The following is a 16712-nucleotide window of genomic DNA, read 5'->3' as shown; positions in this document are numbered from 1 at the left end:
GGTGCATACAGGATGACTGAAACAGGAGCAGGGTTATCTGTTCATTGATCTGGGCACATTAATTAACGTTTTTTCCCCCCCTAGATTGTGAGGCTAGCGGCGTTGATCGAGACACCAGAGCTGATAAAATATAAGAGTAAAGGAGGGCAGAAGAGACCAACATACATAATACCAAGTGTAAACGGCAGCTGATAGCGGAGTGTAGAACACACACCACAGCCAAATATAAATACACAACAGCCAAGTTTAAATGAAACTTCGCAGCTAAATAAGCACAGAATCCTAGTGGTTGATGCAGTTAATTTATTATTATTATTAATAACTCATATTGTAAACATTGCCCAGAGAGATGATAATATAATACAGTAATTACAATAATAAAAAGTCACTGCTTGAACAGACTACACAACATTGACAGGAGATGGGGGCGGGGTGGGGAGGGCAATGTCCCCTTTAAGCTGCGCGACCGCGTAGCGCTCTGGAGCTCCCGCGCAGCCAGTGAGCCGGCGTGTGAATGGGAACAGCGCGTGCCCCCTTAAAGGGGCTGCGCACCCAAAAAAAAATAAAGGGAACATTGGTGGTGGGGGAATAATTCCCGCCAGCTTGCGACACAGTTCTAAAGGAGTGCCGTCTTCACACACAAGCATTTTGGCAAGACAAATGTAAAAGCTCGGTTTGTTCAGTGTCTCAGTGGTAACATAGAAACATAGAAGATAGGAGCAGGAGTAGGCCATTCGGCCCCTCGAGCCTGTTCCGCCATTCAATGCGATCATGGCTGATCATCCAAATTCAGTACCCTGTCCCTGCTTTCTCCCCATACCCCTTGATCCCTTTAGCCTTAAGAAATATATCCAACTCCTTCTTGAATATATTTAATGTATTGGCCTCTACTGCCTTCTGTGGTAGAGAATTCCACAGGTAAAAGCCGAGAGTGCTGAGCAGATAGCAAGAGCACCCCCCCCCCCCCCTCCGGGGATTCCTCATCTCCCCCGCTCCCCGGCATTGAAGGCAGTCTGTCCCCCACCCCCTCCCCTCCCAAGGCAGATCAGACGCTGTACCGCTCGGTGCTTCTTTGGAACGCCCCCCCCCCCCGCCCCGGCAGGTCCCCGTGACTGCGCCACAGGCAGCCGGCGCGGCTTTGCATCACGGGTAACGGAAGCCAACGCCGGCCTGACTGCAGGCGGTTTTCCGAGGAGTTATCCTCCTATGGAATTGTGAAACCTCCGCTACACACATCACATCTGAAGAGCCACAAGGTTGGAATATTTCCCTCCCTTCTGTTAATGGTTAGGGTACACACTTTGGGTCGACAGTAGGCTTTAAGAGTAGGGGTGTCCAGACTTTGTGTGGGCCACTTAATTGTCCACCCTGGGGACTTCAGGACAACACTGCTAAAAATTAAAAACGAATTTACATTCACGGAAGGAGCCACTCCTTCAGACTAAGTTACAGACAAATTTACTGTTCAAATGAACAACAAAAAACACAGACAAACTTGGCTGAGTAAGATTAATAAGGTCAAGTGGACACTGCACTGTCACAGGATGGCGAGAGCCTGTGGGCCTGGATCAGGAACATGGGAACTCAAAGGAGGCCATTCAGCCCCTCCAGCCTGTTCCGTCAATTCAATGAGATCAGGGCTGGTCTGTATCTTAACTCCGTCTTAACTGTCTTGGCTTCCCCATCCCTTGGGACACCCAAGGATTCGACAACAATCACCAACAATCCGTGGCAGCTGACCTCCTGGTCACATGATCCACTCCCCCACCCCCACCCCGTCCCCGCCATTGAGGCCCTGGTCCTGGTAGGGGCCAGTCCATCCCGACAGTTTCTGCTTCACAGTCTGTAGGCACAGCGGCGACGCTTAAAACAATTAGCTATTTCTCTTCTAACTCCCTTCTCCTGATAATAAAAAAGGACATTCAAAAGACGACAGTCACTTTGGCACAAATAAAATAAAAAAAATTAAATTCACACACCATCTATTGGCACGGAATACATTACCAAGGCCACAGGTCACCTGGCTACATTAATAATTTAATTCTCTCTCGGTTACCTGGCGGTGATTCGCTCACAGACTAAATATTACATTGTTAGGCAACGCCAATTGAAGGCAACTACCGCCGATTCTGAACTCATATGTTGCTCCTCTTGTTGTCGAGATCCTCTCGTGGTTGCCTCCCTCCCTTCTCCACCCCACCCCCCCACCCCTCTGGTCGCCACGGCAACGGCCTCCCCCTCCCCCCAATGCCTTCAGTCGGTCTTCCAGACCTTGTTCAGTATCTTCACCACTTCCTCGTAGATGATGAACACTAAGGCGACATCCAGGCACACACGGCCGAGGCGCGGAACGGTTCCTTTGTAAAACCTGGGGTGGGGAAGACACAAGATATTTAATTAGAGTCGCCAATCCTCCCAGGATTGGCCCGGAGTCGCCAGGAATTAAAGACACTAATCTCCAGGACACCGCTGCAACCACAAACCCGGGAGTAAAATCGAGGCGTTTCAAAAAATTTTTTTTTTTTTTTTTTAAAAATAAAAATGTTTTCATTTTGTTTCACAAAGAAAGAAAGACTTGCATTTCTACAGCGCCTTTCACGACCACCGGCCGTCTTAAAGCGCTTTACAGCCAATGAAGTACTTTTTGAAGTCATTGTTGTAATGTGGGAAACGCGGCAGCCAATTTGCGCACAGCAAGCTCCCACAAACAGCAATGTGATAATGACCAGATCATCTGTTTTTAGTGATGTTGGTTGAGGGATAAATATTGGCCCCAGGACACCGGGGAGAACTCCCCCTGCTCTTCTTCAAAATAGTGGCGTGGGATCTTTTACGTCCACCTGAGAGAGCAGACGGGGCCTCGGTTTAATGTCTCGTCTGAAAGACGGCACCTCCGACAGTGCCGCACTCCCTCAGCACTGCACTGGGAGTGTCAGCCTGGACTTTTGTGCTCAAGTCTCTGGAGTGGGGACTTGAACCCACAACCTTCTGACTCAGAGGGGAAGGTGCTACCCACTGAGCCACAGCTGAGACTCAAGGCTTTCATTAGTTATAAAAATATTGGAGTTGGAAAAAAAAAAGGCTGTTTGACCGACTCTCAGAAAAGCATCCAATCGGGTATTGAAGAGTCTGTTCTCTTTCCGATTGGCTGCGGGACAGCGGAGCGCCACAAGGATGGACGTGTTCGGCGACCAATGGCGGGAGTGTGGGGGCGAGGCGCTTGGAGGCGAGAGGTCATGTGATGGCACTTCCTGCAATTTGTCCAATCAGAGTTGGCAAGCCCACACAGAACGATACAGCAGTGAAGGAGGCCATTCGGCCCATCCTGCCTGCGCCTGCTCTTTGGTCGAGCTCTCCAATTAGTCCCACTCCCCCCACTCTTTCCCCACAGCCTTGCAAATTTTTCTTTTTCTAGTATTTATCAGATTCCCTTTTGAAAGTTACTATTGAATCTGCTTCCACCGCCCTTTCAGGCAGCGCGTTCCAGATCACAACAACTCACTGCGTTACAAAAAAATTCTCCTCATCTCACCTCTGTTTCTTTTATAGGAACACAGGAACAGGAGGAGGCCATTCGGCCCCTCGAGCCTGTTCCGCCATTCAGTGAGACCATGGCTGATCTGTATCTTGACTCCATCCACCCGCCTTGGCGCCACAGCCTTTTATATCCTTGTCGAGCAAAAATCTATCCATCTCGGATTTAAAATGATTAGTTGAGCTTTGCACCTACTGCTCTTTGTGGGAGAGAGTTCCACACTTCTACCACCCTTTGTGTGAGGAAGTGTTTCCTAGTTTCTCACCTGAATGGCCTGGCTCTGATTTTAAAGGTTCTGTTCCCCCTTGTCCTAGACTCCCCCCACCAGCGGGAAAAGTTTCTCTCCGTCTACCCTTGACTACAAAATCCGAAGATCCTCAATCAGATCACCCCTCAACCTCCTGTATAAGGTCATATGGCAGCTTAAAACTGTTGTGTCTTAATGTCAATAAAAGCGATTGTCGAGTCCGAGTTGATTCTGACCTTTTGATTCCAGTAAAGAAAGAGATGAACCCTACACCATGTGCACAGCCAGGTAGAAACATAGAAGATAGGAGCGGGAGTAGGCCATTCGGCCCCTCGAGCCTGCTCCGTCATTCAATGCGATCATGGCTGATCATCCAAATTCAGTACCCTGTCCCTGCTTTCACCCCATATCACAGAAATCACAGAAATCACAGAAACCTCACAGTGCAGATAGAGGCCATTTCGGCCCATCAAGCCTGCACCGACACATATCCCACCCGATCCCCGTAACCCCACGTATTTAATCCCCTAACACGAAGGGTCAATTTATCATAGCCAATCAACCTAACCCGCACATCTTTGGACTGTGGGAGGAAACCGGAGCACCCGGAGAAAACCCACGCAAACACGGGGAGAATGTGCAAACTCCACACAGACAGTCACCCGAGGCCGGATTCGAACCCGGGTCCCTGGTGCTGTGAGGCAACAGTGCTAACCACTATGCCACCGTGCTGCCTTGATCCCTTTAGCCTTAAGAAATATATCCAACTCCTTCTTGAATATATTTAATGAATTGACCTCAACTGCCTTCTGTGGCAGAGAATTCCACAGGTTCACCACTCTCTGGGTGAAGAAATTCCTCATCTCTGTCCTAAATGGCTTCCCCCTTATCCTTAGACTGTGACCCCTGGTTCTGGACTCCCCCGCCATCGGGAACATCCTTCCTACATCTAGTCTGTCCAGTCCTGTTAGTATCTCACTGAAACTTATAAAATTCTATTAAAAACGCCCCCCATCCCTTTCAAGGGGGTCCCTGGGCTGCCTTGTGAACCAAACGAATGCTTCATGCTTGCGCCAAACGGAGGACAGGCATTACGTGCAGTGACGGTTCATGGCGGTCACTGAAATTGGGGCTGTTACATTCCGCCACCTGAACACTGTTCAGGTCGCCAACTCTAGTTGGATGTATTCCTGGCGGTTTCCTGACGTGACCTCTCACCTCCAACCGCCCCGCCCCCGCCATTGGTGGTGAGAAGGCGTTGCGCGACCAATCGGAAAGCGAGCAGACTCCTCGTTACTCAATTGGATGGTTAATTCCCCGCCATCAGTCAAGCAGTCTCTTCTCTCCCCACTCCCAACATTTTGCTAACTATTAAACTGTTGAAGAAATGTGTGTGGTGGGGGGGGGGGGGGGGGTTCTAATGCCCCCCCCCCTCCCCCGGTATGATTGCTGCTGCCAGCTCTCTGCACCTCCCGTGCAGCCGGCTCGCCAGATTTTCAATGGAGAAAGTTCTGAATGGGCCGCGCGGGCCCCCCCCCCCCCCCCACCGAACAGCAAAGTTTGACAACCCTCCGGCCGGCAAAGTCCTGTCCCGCACCGCGCCAGGTTGGCCTTGACTCTGCTTTTATCCACTCCGCCCTTTATTCAGTTTGAAGAAACCCCTGAACCGGTTCCCTCAAACCGCCTGCTGGGCTGCGGCCTGCACTGTGTCGCCATCAATCTATAGTCAACTTCGGCACCTTCACAGACTCCTGCCAGATGCGTCTGCTGGTTATAATAAAGACGCTGGGTTTGTGTGTGTTTTTTTTTGATGTGCCGGGTCAGTCTGAACTGATTTATCAAAAGGCGCCGACTTCATTCCCTCTCCCAGATCATCTTGTGGCCCTGGCTTTCGTCCCCCTGCCTCCGATCTCCGGGGGGGAAATTTAATGCCTTCCAACACACTGGCCCTTCTCCAGCCAGCGTTCCGTATATCCTGTGGGATTATCCCAGCCTTGGTTGCGGGGACAGGGACCCTCGACAGCAACATCTGGGACACAGCTACCCGAACACATCTGGCGCTGACATTTTAAAAACACATTAATTGGCGGGGGGGGGGGGGGGAGGGGAATATATGTAAATCTACATATAAACTCCGCTGCCTTGTGTCCAAACTCGCACCAAGTCCCGTTCACCCATCACCCTGTGCTCGCTGACCTACACTGGCTCCCGGTCCGGCAACACCTCGAATTTAAAATTCTCATCCTTGTTTTCAAATCCCTCCATGGCCTCGCCCCTCCCTATCTCTGTAACCTCCTCCAGCCCCACAACCCTCCGCCATCTCTGTGCTCCTCTAATTCTGGCCTCTTGCGCATCCCCAATTTTCATCGCTCCACCATCGGCGGCCGTGCCTTCAGCTGCCTGGGCCCTGAGCTCTGGAATTCCCTCCCTAAACCTCTCCGCCTCTCTCCTTTAGGACGTTCCTTAAAACCTGCCTCTTTGACCAAGAGTTTGAGTCACCTGTCCTAATATCTCCTTATGTGGCTCGCTGTCAAATTCTGTCTGATAAATCATCCCAAGGCCCTTCACAGGAGCGTTACTATGTTAAAGGCGTTCTATAAAGGCAAGTTGTTGTTGTATATGTATGAGCCCGCCTGTCAATCATTGGCTGAGGAACAAGATGGATGTTTGAGAAACTCGAATGGTGTGAATCACAGTTGCTGGAGCCCGACAGCGAGGGGGGAATGGCTTCTATGCCCGTGTGTCGAGGGGAATGGTTTGTTCCCCGTGTATCGAGGGGGAATAGTTTGTTCCCCGTGTGTCGAGGGGAATGGTTTGTTCCCCGTGTGTCGAGGGGGAATGGTTTGTAGGCCCGTGTGTCGAGGGGAATGGTTTGTTCCCCGTGTGTCGAGGGGGGAATGGTTTGTAGGCCCGTGTGTCGAGGGGGGAATGATTTGTAGGCCCGTGTGTCGAGGGGGAATGGTTTGTAGGCCTGTGTGTCGAGGGGGAATGGTTTGTAGGCCTGTGTGTCGAGGGGGAATGGTTTGTTCCCCGTGTGTCGAGGGGGAATGGTTTGTAGGCCCGTGTGTCGAGGGGGAATGATTTGTAGGCCCGTGTGTCGAGGGGGAATGGTTTGTAGGCCTGTGTGTCGAGGGGGAATGGTTTGTTCCCCGTGTGTCGAGGGGGAATGGTTTGTAGGCCCGTGTGTCGAGGGGGAATGGTTTGTAGGCCCGTATGTCAAGGGGGGAATGGTTTGTTCCCCGTGTGTCGAGGGGGAATGGTTTGTAGGCCTGTGTGTCGAGGGGGAATGGTTTGTAGGCCCGTGTGTCGAGGGGAATGGTTTGTAGGCCTGTGTGTCGAGGGGGGAATGATTTGTAGGCCCGTGTGTCGAGGGGGGAATGGTTTGTTCCCCGTGTGTCAAGGGGGGAATGGTTTGTAGGCCCGTGTGTCGAGGGGGAATGGTTTGTAGGCCCATGTCGAGGGGGAATGGTTTGTTCCCGTGTGTTGACGGGGAATGGTTTGTAGGCCCGTGTGTCAAGAGGAATGGGACTGGACTCTGCTGCGATGCACCCCATGGTCCAATAGCCCACCGACACGCGCTGCCAAGGCTCACCCGGGCCAAATAGTTGCTCAAGCGAGGGAGTCGGGGGGGAGATATTAAGGGGAACAGACAATGTAGATAGAGAAAAACTATTTCCGCGGGTTGCGGATTCTAGGACTAGAAGGCAAAGTCTAAAAATTAAAGTCAGACCTTTCAGAAATGAAATTAGGAAACACTTCTATGCACAAAGGGTGGTAGAAGTTTGGAAATCTCTTCCGTAAACGGCAATTGATGCTGGATCAATTGTTAATGTTAAATCGGAGATGGATAGCTTTTTGTTAACCAACGGTATTAAGGGATATAGGCCAAAGGCGGGTATGTGGAGTTAGATCGCAGATCAGCCATGATCTCACTGAATGGCAGAACAGGCTCGAGGCGCTGAATGGCCTCCTCCTGTTCTGATGCCGTCTGCGGAGTGATGACCCGGCGGCTTCAGAAGAGACGGGGAGGGGGGGAGGATTAACGGTTACAATCTGTAACAAGACTGCAGCGGGTGTCATGGTGCGAGAGGGAAGTGATCTGCCTCATTGGGCCACTCACGGACCACATTCTAGTGAGGTTAGTTAACACCGCACTGAACAGGAATCAAACAGGCCAATCCACACGGTTCAGCTCATCAGTGGAGCCACAGGGGAGCTGGGAGCAGGTGTGAAGATCCTTCACAGCAGCTCCTTCAGTAGATTCAAATCAAATCAACTTTTATTGTCATTGTTAGTGCACAAGTGCAGTACAACGAAATGTAGGCTTGCGGCTCCCGAGAGTGTACATTTAGATGTAGGAAACGCGGCAGCCAATTTGCACACAGCAAGCTCCCACAAACAGCAATGAGATAATGAGCAGATCATTTGTTTTAGTGATGCTGATTGAGGGATAAATATTGGCCCAGGACACCGGGGAGAACTCCCCCGCTCTTCTTCCAATAGTGGCCGTGGGATCTTTTACACCCACCCGAGAGAGCAGACGGGCCCTGGGTTTAATGTTTCATTTGAAAGACGGCACCTCCGGCAGTGCAGCACTCTCTCAGCACTGCACTGGAGTCTCAGCCTAGATTGTTGTGCACAAGTCCCTGGAGTGGGACCTGAACCCACAACCGTCTGACTCCGAGGCGAGAGTGCTGCCCACTGAGCCACGGCTGACACTTAATAAGAGCTTCAATCATTTTACTTACGCCAAGGGCCCTTCATACTTCATTATCTTGAAAGCACAGTCCCAGGTACTCTTGTATTTGTCAGCTTGGAGACCCTAAAACAATTAAGAAAAGTTTTATAGCACGGGGCTAAAGTCCTTAACCTTCCCATCTTACTCTCGCTCATGCAGTGAGGGCTTTGACACGACCAACATTCAGTGAGGGGCTATGTGGTGAGAGGCTCGGGCTCCGCAGGAAGCCCCCGTGTAAAAGCAGTGGGTCTCCTGCCCACCAGTCGCTGCAGCATCCTGAACCCCCCCCCCCCCCCCCCCGGAACCCCCACCCAGCACACATCTCCACTGCATCCGATTTCTGTCTTTGCCCCCCCTGCCCGCCCGCCCCCCCCAAACTCCCCACTGGTTATTCAACGGTGAGCGGCAACAGAGCCGAGCCCCGATCTTCCCCACCCACTGTCGTCAGCGATCGATCCCAGCCCGCAGTCAGGAGCGGAGAGGCCCAAGCTGATTTCCCTTCCCCCCCCCCCACCCCCCGGCTCAGGGGTGCCGAGGCCCACTTGTAGCTCCCCGGCTGATACCAGGGAGTGAGCCAGTGACGTTCAGGCCTGTGAAGACGCCAGTGAATTAACCCACTGAGCCGTACAATCACACAGCACAGAAGGAGGCCATTCGGCCCATCATGCCCGTGCCGGCTCTGACAGCTCTCCAATTAGTCCCACTCCCCCTGCTCTTTCCCCGTAGCCCTGCAAATTTTTTCCCTTCAAGTATTTATCCAATTCCCTTTTGAAAGTTACTATTGAATCTTCTTCCACCGCCCTTTCAGGCAGCGCGTCCCAGATCACAACAACTCGCTGCGTTAAAGAAATTCTCCTTTCCTCTCTGCCAATTATTCTAACACTGTGTCCTCTGGTTACCGACCCTCCTGCCACTGGAATCAGTGTTTACTCCATCAAAACCTCTTGCAATTTTGAGCACCTCTATTAAATCTCCCCTTAACCTTCCCCGCTCCATGGAGAACAATCGCAGCTTCCCCAGCCTCTCCTCCGTGCAAACCTTTCTTCCATTCTGCCACTCCCTCCTCTTCACTGTTGGGTAGTTCCATGGCCTGCAGTTCCTCCCGTTTAACACCCTTCCCTAGTCTCACCCAATTGCTTTTTCCCCGGATGATCCGGAGCGAAATGGCTCAGTTATCGCCGGGAGTTTCAGTCACTGTCGGGCAGGCTCGAGCCCTCGTACCTGCAACCTGGTCTTTATCACGTCGAGGGGCGTGTTGCCAAATACACTGGCCGCCCCGGCTATAGCTCCAAACAAGCCCGTGGTAAGAGGGTTCAGCTCCTTGGCTGCATTGTCCCCTAATTGAGAAAATAAAGTTATAATTATCCGGCAAATATACTGAAATCGTAATTTCACACACTCACAGAATGATACAGCACAGAAGGCCATTCAGCCCATCGAGCCTGTGCCGACTCTCTGAAAGAGCTCTCCAATTAGTCCCACTCCCCCTGCTCTTTCCCCATAGCCCTGCAATTATTTCCTCTTCAGATATTTATCCAATTCTCTTTTGAAAGTTGCCATTGAATCTGCTTCCACCGCCCTTTCAGGCAGCGCGTTCCAGATCGTAACAACCCTCTGTGTGAAAAAAATTCTCCTCATTTCCCCTCCAGTTCTTTCACCAATTATTTTAAGTCTATGACCTCTGCTTACCGACCCGCTTGGCAGAGGAGACAGTTTCTCTGTCAAAACCCCTCGTAATTTTGAACACCTCCATTAGGTCTCCCCTCTGCTCTAAGGAGAACAATCCCAGCTTCTCTACATGACTGAAGTCCCTCATCCCTGGTATCAGCCTCGGGAAACCCTCCTCTCCGCACCCTCTGCAAGGCCTTGACATCCTTCCTAAAGTGCGGAGCCCAGAACTGGGCAAACTCCTCCAGCTGAGGCCTAGCCAGTGATTTGTAAAAGGTTTAGCACGGCTCTCCTTACTTTTGTATTCAATGCCCCTCTTTATAAAGCCAAGTGTTCCGTGCGCTTTCTTAACCACCTTATCAACTTGACAAAACAAAATGCCTGTTCCCCCTCCTCCCCATCCAATGGAGAGCAGGTACAGCAGGTCGATGTGGATGGGGAGAGGAACAAGACGTCTGTGGGACAATGTCTCCCCCTGATGGTAGGCACTGGGCACTGCGATCCCTCTCGCCAGGTTACGCCCCAACAAGCAGGTTGCGTTGCCCGTTAGCGTCTCTTGCGAGAGACACGCCTCCGACTGGCGCAGCACCACCCTCAGCGACTGGGGCCGGGAGTGCCCGCCCGGATATCTGCGGTTCAGTACCCCCGCACCGGATGTGGGGCGGGGGGGACCTTGATCCCACCACCTTCTGACTCGAGAGAAAGGCGAGAGTGCGACCCGCCGAGCCACAACAGCTGCCGGTCAAACGGGAAAGATTTCTGCGGCAGGGCTGCCAAGGATGCGGCGCTGACTCGACGCCCCCATCCCCCCCTCCGCGAGCCCACTTGCAGATAACGGATAAGGGAACGGTTCTGACGCTCAACTCTACAGCAGAAACCGCCCCCCGCCCCCCACCGCGCAGGCGAGGATGTAACGCAGGCTCCCGGGTGGGCTGTCTCCACAGCAGAGTGGAAGCAGATGGTCTTGAGGACTTGGATCATTGCCCCAGGGTCACTGAGAGCTCCCCAGTGCCGCTAATCATGCACACATCACCGGTCGGCTTGCCAACCAACAACAACCTGCATTTATATAGCACCTTTAACATAGTAAAACGTCACAGGAGTGTTATAAAGCTAAATTTGACACCGAGCCACATGCGGAGATATTAGGACCAAAGCTCGGTCAAAGGGGTCGGTTTTAAGGAGCGTCTTAATGGAGGAGAGAGAGGCGGAGAGGTTTAGGGAGGGAATTCCAGAGCTTAGGGCCCAGGCAGCTGAAGGCGCGGCCACCAATGGTGGAGCGATTAAAATCGGGGATGTTAATAAGAGGCAGAATTGGAAGAGCGCAGATATCTCGGGGTGGTTGTGGGGCTGGAGGAGGTTACAGAGATAGGGAGGGGCGAGGCCATGGAGGGATTTGAAAACAAGGATGAGAATTTTGAAATCGAGGCGCTACTTAACCGGGAGCCAATGTAGGTCAGCGAGCACAGGGGCTGATGGGTGAACGGGATTGGCTGGGACTCTCCAGGAATTGACGATTAATCTCCAGAACTCTGCTGCCAGCAACACCTGGGAGAAAACTCATAGGGGAAGCATTAAAAAAAAAAGTTGTTTATTTTTTAATTTTCGTTCAAAGCATTTTCGTTCATGAGTTCTAAAGATATGGGAGATGGGAGGCAGCGAAACCGGCCGTTTGACCGATAGTCAAGAACCATCCAGTCGGAAGAGTCTTTATTTTCAGCCTACCAATCAGGCACGGGGAAGGCGTGTCAGGCAACCAATGGCGGGAGAGTGGGGGCGGGGCATTTGGTGGCGGGCGGTCACGTGATGGAACCTCCAGGAATATGGTCACCAGAGTTGGCAACCCTGTCCATCAAAGGGGCAAACCAAGACTTACAGGAATAACTAACCAGATTACAAAGTACCGTTAGTTCTCTTTGTTCTATTAATAGATTACACGCTGTTCTATTTACTGACCCTGAGTGTATCAGCTATAGTTGCCGGGTTGATCTAACATAGAAGTGGTTGGGGGAAATCTTAATCTCAATTCATTTAGTATTGGTCGGGGTCGAACCCACAGCGTTCCCTGCTCGCTGTCCGGTCCGTTAATCAGGCATGGCAGTGTGGGCGGAGCCTGCAGTACAATGCATTTTGGAGTGACAGCGTGTGGTCATGGAGTTCCCGGCGATTCTATTGGCCAGCACCACGCACAGAGTGACGAGAAGGAACCATCACATCGAGTCTACAGCACAGAAACAGGCCATTCGGCCCAACCGGTCACTGCTGGTGTTTACACGCCACACGAGCCTCCTCCCACCCCTCTTCATCTCACCCCATCAACTTATCCTTCTGTTCCTTTCTCCCTCGTCCAGCCTCCCCTTAAATACACCTATACAATTCGCCTCAACCACTCCCTGTGGTAGCGAGTTCCACATTCTCACCACTCTCTGGGTAAAGAAGTTTCTCCTGAATTCCCGATTGGATTTATTGGCCGTGTGAAGTAACCAGGGTTCGTTTTGATTGCCAGTATAAATAAATATTAATCATGTAACTCTGCCGTCGCTGTGTTCACACTCCCCGCGCTACAAGCCAAGCACTGGCCGACTGTACCTTTGTACCAGTTCCTCAACGAGGTCATGACAAAGAATCGGATGGCCTGGTTCGATCCCTGCTTCAGAACAGTTGCCGTCAATCCCTGATATGTTCCTTTCAGTCCTGCAGACAGCGGAGAGAGCACAAGGTGGCAGGGATTTACTCACACAGGTTACAGTCACCTCGTCCTCTCCTCCGGGCAACTGCAAGGGGAAAATTGAGAGTCCCGCTCGCCAATCTTCCCGTCTAGCCGCGCGGCCATCTGAAGCTCCCGCGCCGGGCCGCTTGCCGGTTTCTCAATGGAAAAAAAACCGTGCATACGGGGAGGTTTGAATGGGCTGCGCGCTGCCCCTCCCGAAAAAACAAATTACAGGGCACACTGCAGCTCGCGTGACCTGCCAATCCCCCACACCCGTGCCCCACCTGGCACAAGGCACTGATTCGTTAATGCACCGGGCCCCAAATGGAAGCCCGCAGGCTGGCCCCCGCTCACGTGCCCTGAGCTCCTGGGCTGAGCTGGGCATGCCAACAGTGGCGTGGATCGTCTGTGGATGGGCAGGACAGAGAGAGAGGGAGAGAGGGAGGGAGAGAGAGAGAGAGAGAGAGAGAGAGCGAGAAGCTGCTGTGCGCCCTCACCTACCTCCTGGTGCCCAATCACAAGGAGGCAGCGACCCGAGATCAGGTGGCAGCGAGCAGTGAGAGAGAATCCAGCGCCCGACTGGCGCTGGTATTAAATCAGACCGTTCGTTTCCTGGCTCTTATACATTTCTTCCCTCTGCCAAACTGCTCACTCTCACACAGGCTCCCGCGTTAAAGTGCCCGGGCGGCTGCAAAACCCGCTTCTGTCTCATTTCAAAAAAGCCCAGGTGGAACTAACCGCACGAGAGTAACCCGCTCGCCGAGTTAAACCTCTCGGCAACGTTCTGCGGGTGCTGCGCGAACGGCTCAACAAAGGGGCTGCGTGTCTCTGCGTGGCAGCCAAGGCCCGGCTGCACCACACGTCACATCCTATTCTGCGGCTTAAGTGAGTTAACGGGTTAAAACCGCAGAGCGGGCCTGAAGTGGGAATTTTACTCATCGATCACAAATGTTGGCCCAGAGGCTTCCCGCTGTAAAAAAAAAATAGAAAAATGAAATTTGGTAACTCATTCACAAATTTAAAAATACTCATCAAAAAAGGTAAGTTTATTTTAAAACTTTGTTTTTAAAATTACATTGCTGTTTAAAATATTTAATTAAGTGGCACGCCTCCGACCTGCCAAATGTCCACGAATTTACCTGGTGGCCCGGGTGGAATGGCGGCTCGCGCTCCTGGGCCTCTCCGGGTCCGCGCGGGCAGAGCCCCCACGTGTCCCAGGGGGCGCAGGCGATTGGTAGGCGCTCCTGGGATCACACAATCCGGCCCAACCAATGGGAGAAGGGAATCACCCATTCATACTTTTTGACAGGTCTGTACGTACAGAACCGTCAGGAGTATGAATGGGGATCTCTTAAAAAAATACATCAACACGTTAAATACATTTTTTTAAAAACATTACATATTTAAAGTGCCATTTAATTAAATATTTTAAACAAAAATGTAATTCTTTAAAAATGTTTTTAAGGGGCTAAAATTAATGTACCTTTTTCAAGAGTATTTTTAATTTATAAATGAGTTATCAAATTTCATTTTTCTATTTTTTTAAAAACTCTTAAGCTGGCAAAATCAGGCGTAAGAATTTGACAGGCATTCAGCGGGCAGGGTTTGGGCAAAAAGCACGACTCTCCACCCACAGAGGACCTTTTCTTGGGCATGCGGATGATCTGTGAACTCTCGACAGATCGCAAGTGCCGGGTTTCAGCGCGCGCGCCTCGTAGGCACCCGCGGGGGGTCGCAAACTCCGGCCCAATGTCGTCGTCTTGTGACACAAGCCAGGCAGAATGATCGTCATTATTCTATTCGCCACCGGAGGGAGCACCTCGCCCGCTGCCGAAACTCCCGATGGTGCAGCTCACTCACATTCCCGGGCACCAAGCAACTCCTGCATTTTGGGGGAAAAACCCCACTTAGTATGTGGGCTGCGACTTGCGGATCCGGATCAGTTCCCACTCGCAAGCGCTCCAACTCTACGCGTTGGCCAGGATTGTGTAAAATGAAAACATTGAGCCATGCGTTGACGAGGGAAGCTGATCGCTCCATTGACTGCTTGGACGAGGGGTGGGGCAGAGGGGGGTGAGGGGTCGGGGTGGAGAGGGGGGTGAGGGGTGGGGGGTGAGGGGTGGGGGCAGAGAGGGGGGTGTGGAGGGGGGGGTTGAGGGGTCGGGGTAGAGGGAGGGGGGTGAGGGCGGAGAGAGGGGGGTGAGGGGTCGGGGTGGCGAGGGGGGTGAGGGGTCGGGGTGGAGGGGGGGGTGAGGGGTGGGGGCGGAGGGGGGTGAGGGATGGGGCGGAGGGGGGGTGAGGGGTCGGGTGGAGGGGGGGTGAGGGGTCGGGTGGAGGGGGGTGAGGGGTGGGGGCGGAGGGGGGTGAGGGATGGGGCGGAGGGGGGGTGAGGGGTCGGGGTAGAGGGGGGGGTGAGGGGTCGGGGTGGGGGGGTGAGGGCGGAGGGGGGGTGAGGGGTCGGAGTAGAGGGAGGGGGTGAGGGGTCGGGGGGGTGAGGGGTCGGGGTAGGGGGGGTGAGGGCGGAGGGGGGTGAGGGGTCGGGTGGAGAGGGGGGGTGAGGGGTCGGGGTGGGCGGGGAGGGGGCGAGTCCTCGGAGGCACTCACCTTGCTCACGGACTATCTCTCGGACCCCATGGAAGAATCCCCGGTACCTTGGCTTCGCAGAGCACTGGTCGTGGATGAACTTCACCTGGAAGTAAAAAGGAAGGACACTTCCTGTTAGGAGGCTCCTCTGATGGAGTGGCCGCTCGGCCCAATCAATGACGATAAAAGTGCAGCAAAACCCAATGCAGTGTCAGTCGGGAATGGAAGGGATTGTTTCAGCCCCTTCGACAGCCTCCACGGAGTCTGTGTCTTGTCTATTTCTCTTCATATGTGCGGTGGGCTGCAGCAAGGTCCATGGGCCATGGTTCTGCCCACTGGTGTAGTTTCTCCCACTTATTCCCCTGCAGCTTCTCAGAGTCGACTGTTCCTCCTAGTTTGCTGTCGCCTGCAAATCTGACCAACTTGCATCGAGCTTCTGAATCCATGGAATTTACAGCCCAGAAACAGGCCATTCGGCCCAACTGGTCCGTGCCGGTGTTTCTGCTCCACACGAGCCTCCTCCCACCTTACTTCACCTCACCCTATCAGCATATCCTTCTATTCCTTTCTCTCTCATGTGTTTATCCAGGCTCCCCTTAAATACATCTAAACTATTCGCCTCAACCACTCCCTGTGGTAGCGAGTTCCACATTCTCACCACTCTCTGGGTAAAGAGGTTTCTCCTGAATTCCTGATTGGATTTATTAGTGACTATCATATATTTATGGTCCCTAGTTCAAGTTGTTGATGTAAGTTAGAAAGAGTGAGTAGGCCAACACCGAGGAGGTGGGGGGAGTCCCGAACAAGGGGGCATGACCTTAAAATTAGAGCCAGGCCGTTCAGGGGTGATGTCAGGAAGCGCTTCTTCACACAAAGGGTGGTGGAAATCTGGAACTCTTTCCCCCAATGAGCTGCTGAGGCTGGGGGTCAATTGAAAATGTCAAAACTGAGATTGATAAGATTTTTGTTAGATAAGGGTCTCTAACTTCTTCCAGTTCTGCGGTAAGTTCATCGGCCTGAAACGTTAACTCTGTTCCTCTTTCCACAGATGCTGCCTGACCTGCCGAGTGCTTCCAGCGTTGTCTGTTTGTAGTGAGAGGTATTAGGGTAACGGAACCAAGGCAGGGAGATGGGGTTAAGATACCGATCAGCCATGATATAACTGAATGGCGGAACAGGCTCAAGGGGCTGAATGGCCTCCTCCTGATTCTTTGTCAGAGGTCCTCGGTCT

General features: G+C 52.5%; 1 protein-coding gene across 1 annotated transcript in view; it reads right to left on the bottom strand.

The window, feature by feature from the left end:
- Positions 1 to 288: 288 nt before the first annotated feature.
- The window catches only part of LOC147103561 (tricarboxylate transport protein B, mitochondrial-like), a 53042-nt gene continuing 36618 nt past the window's right edge, over positions 289 to 16712 (bottom strand). The window contains exons 5-9 of the mRNA XM_085962169.1: positions 15503 to 15587; positions 12778 to 12882; positions 9742 to 9857; positions 8531 to 8604; positions 289 to 2368 (exon numbers count right to left, since the gene is read on the bottom strand). Coding sequence (XP_085818295.1) covers positions 2254 to 2368; positions 8531 to 8604; positions 9742 to 9857; positions 12778 to 12882; positions 15503 to 15587 — 495 coding nt within the window. The 3' untranslated portion in view covers positions 289 to 2253. The remainder of the gene's footprint in view (positions 2369 to 8530; positions 8605 to 9741; positions 9858 to 12777; positions 12883 to 15502; positions 15588 to 16712) is intronic.

This window comes from Somniosus microcephalus, chromosome 19, assembly GCF_052327205.1.
Source record: "Somniosus microcephalus isolate GS21.2 chromosome 19, FLI_Smic_1.0, whole genome shotgun sequence".
Classification (NCBI taxonomy): Eukaryota; Metazoa; Chordata; class Chondrichthyes; order Squaliformes; family Somniosidae; genus Somniosus; species Somniosus microcephalus.
This window is presented reverse-complemented; position numbering and strand designations above follow the sequence as displayed.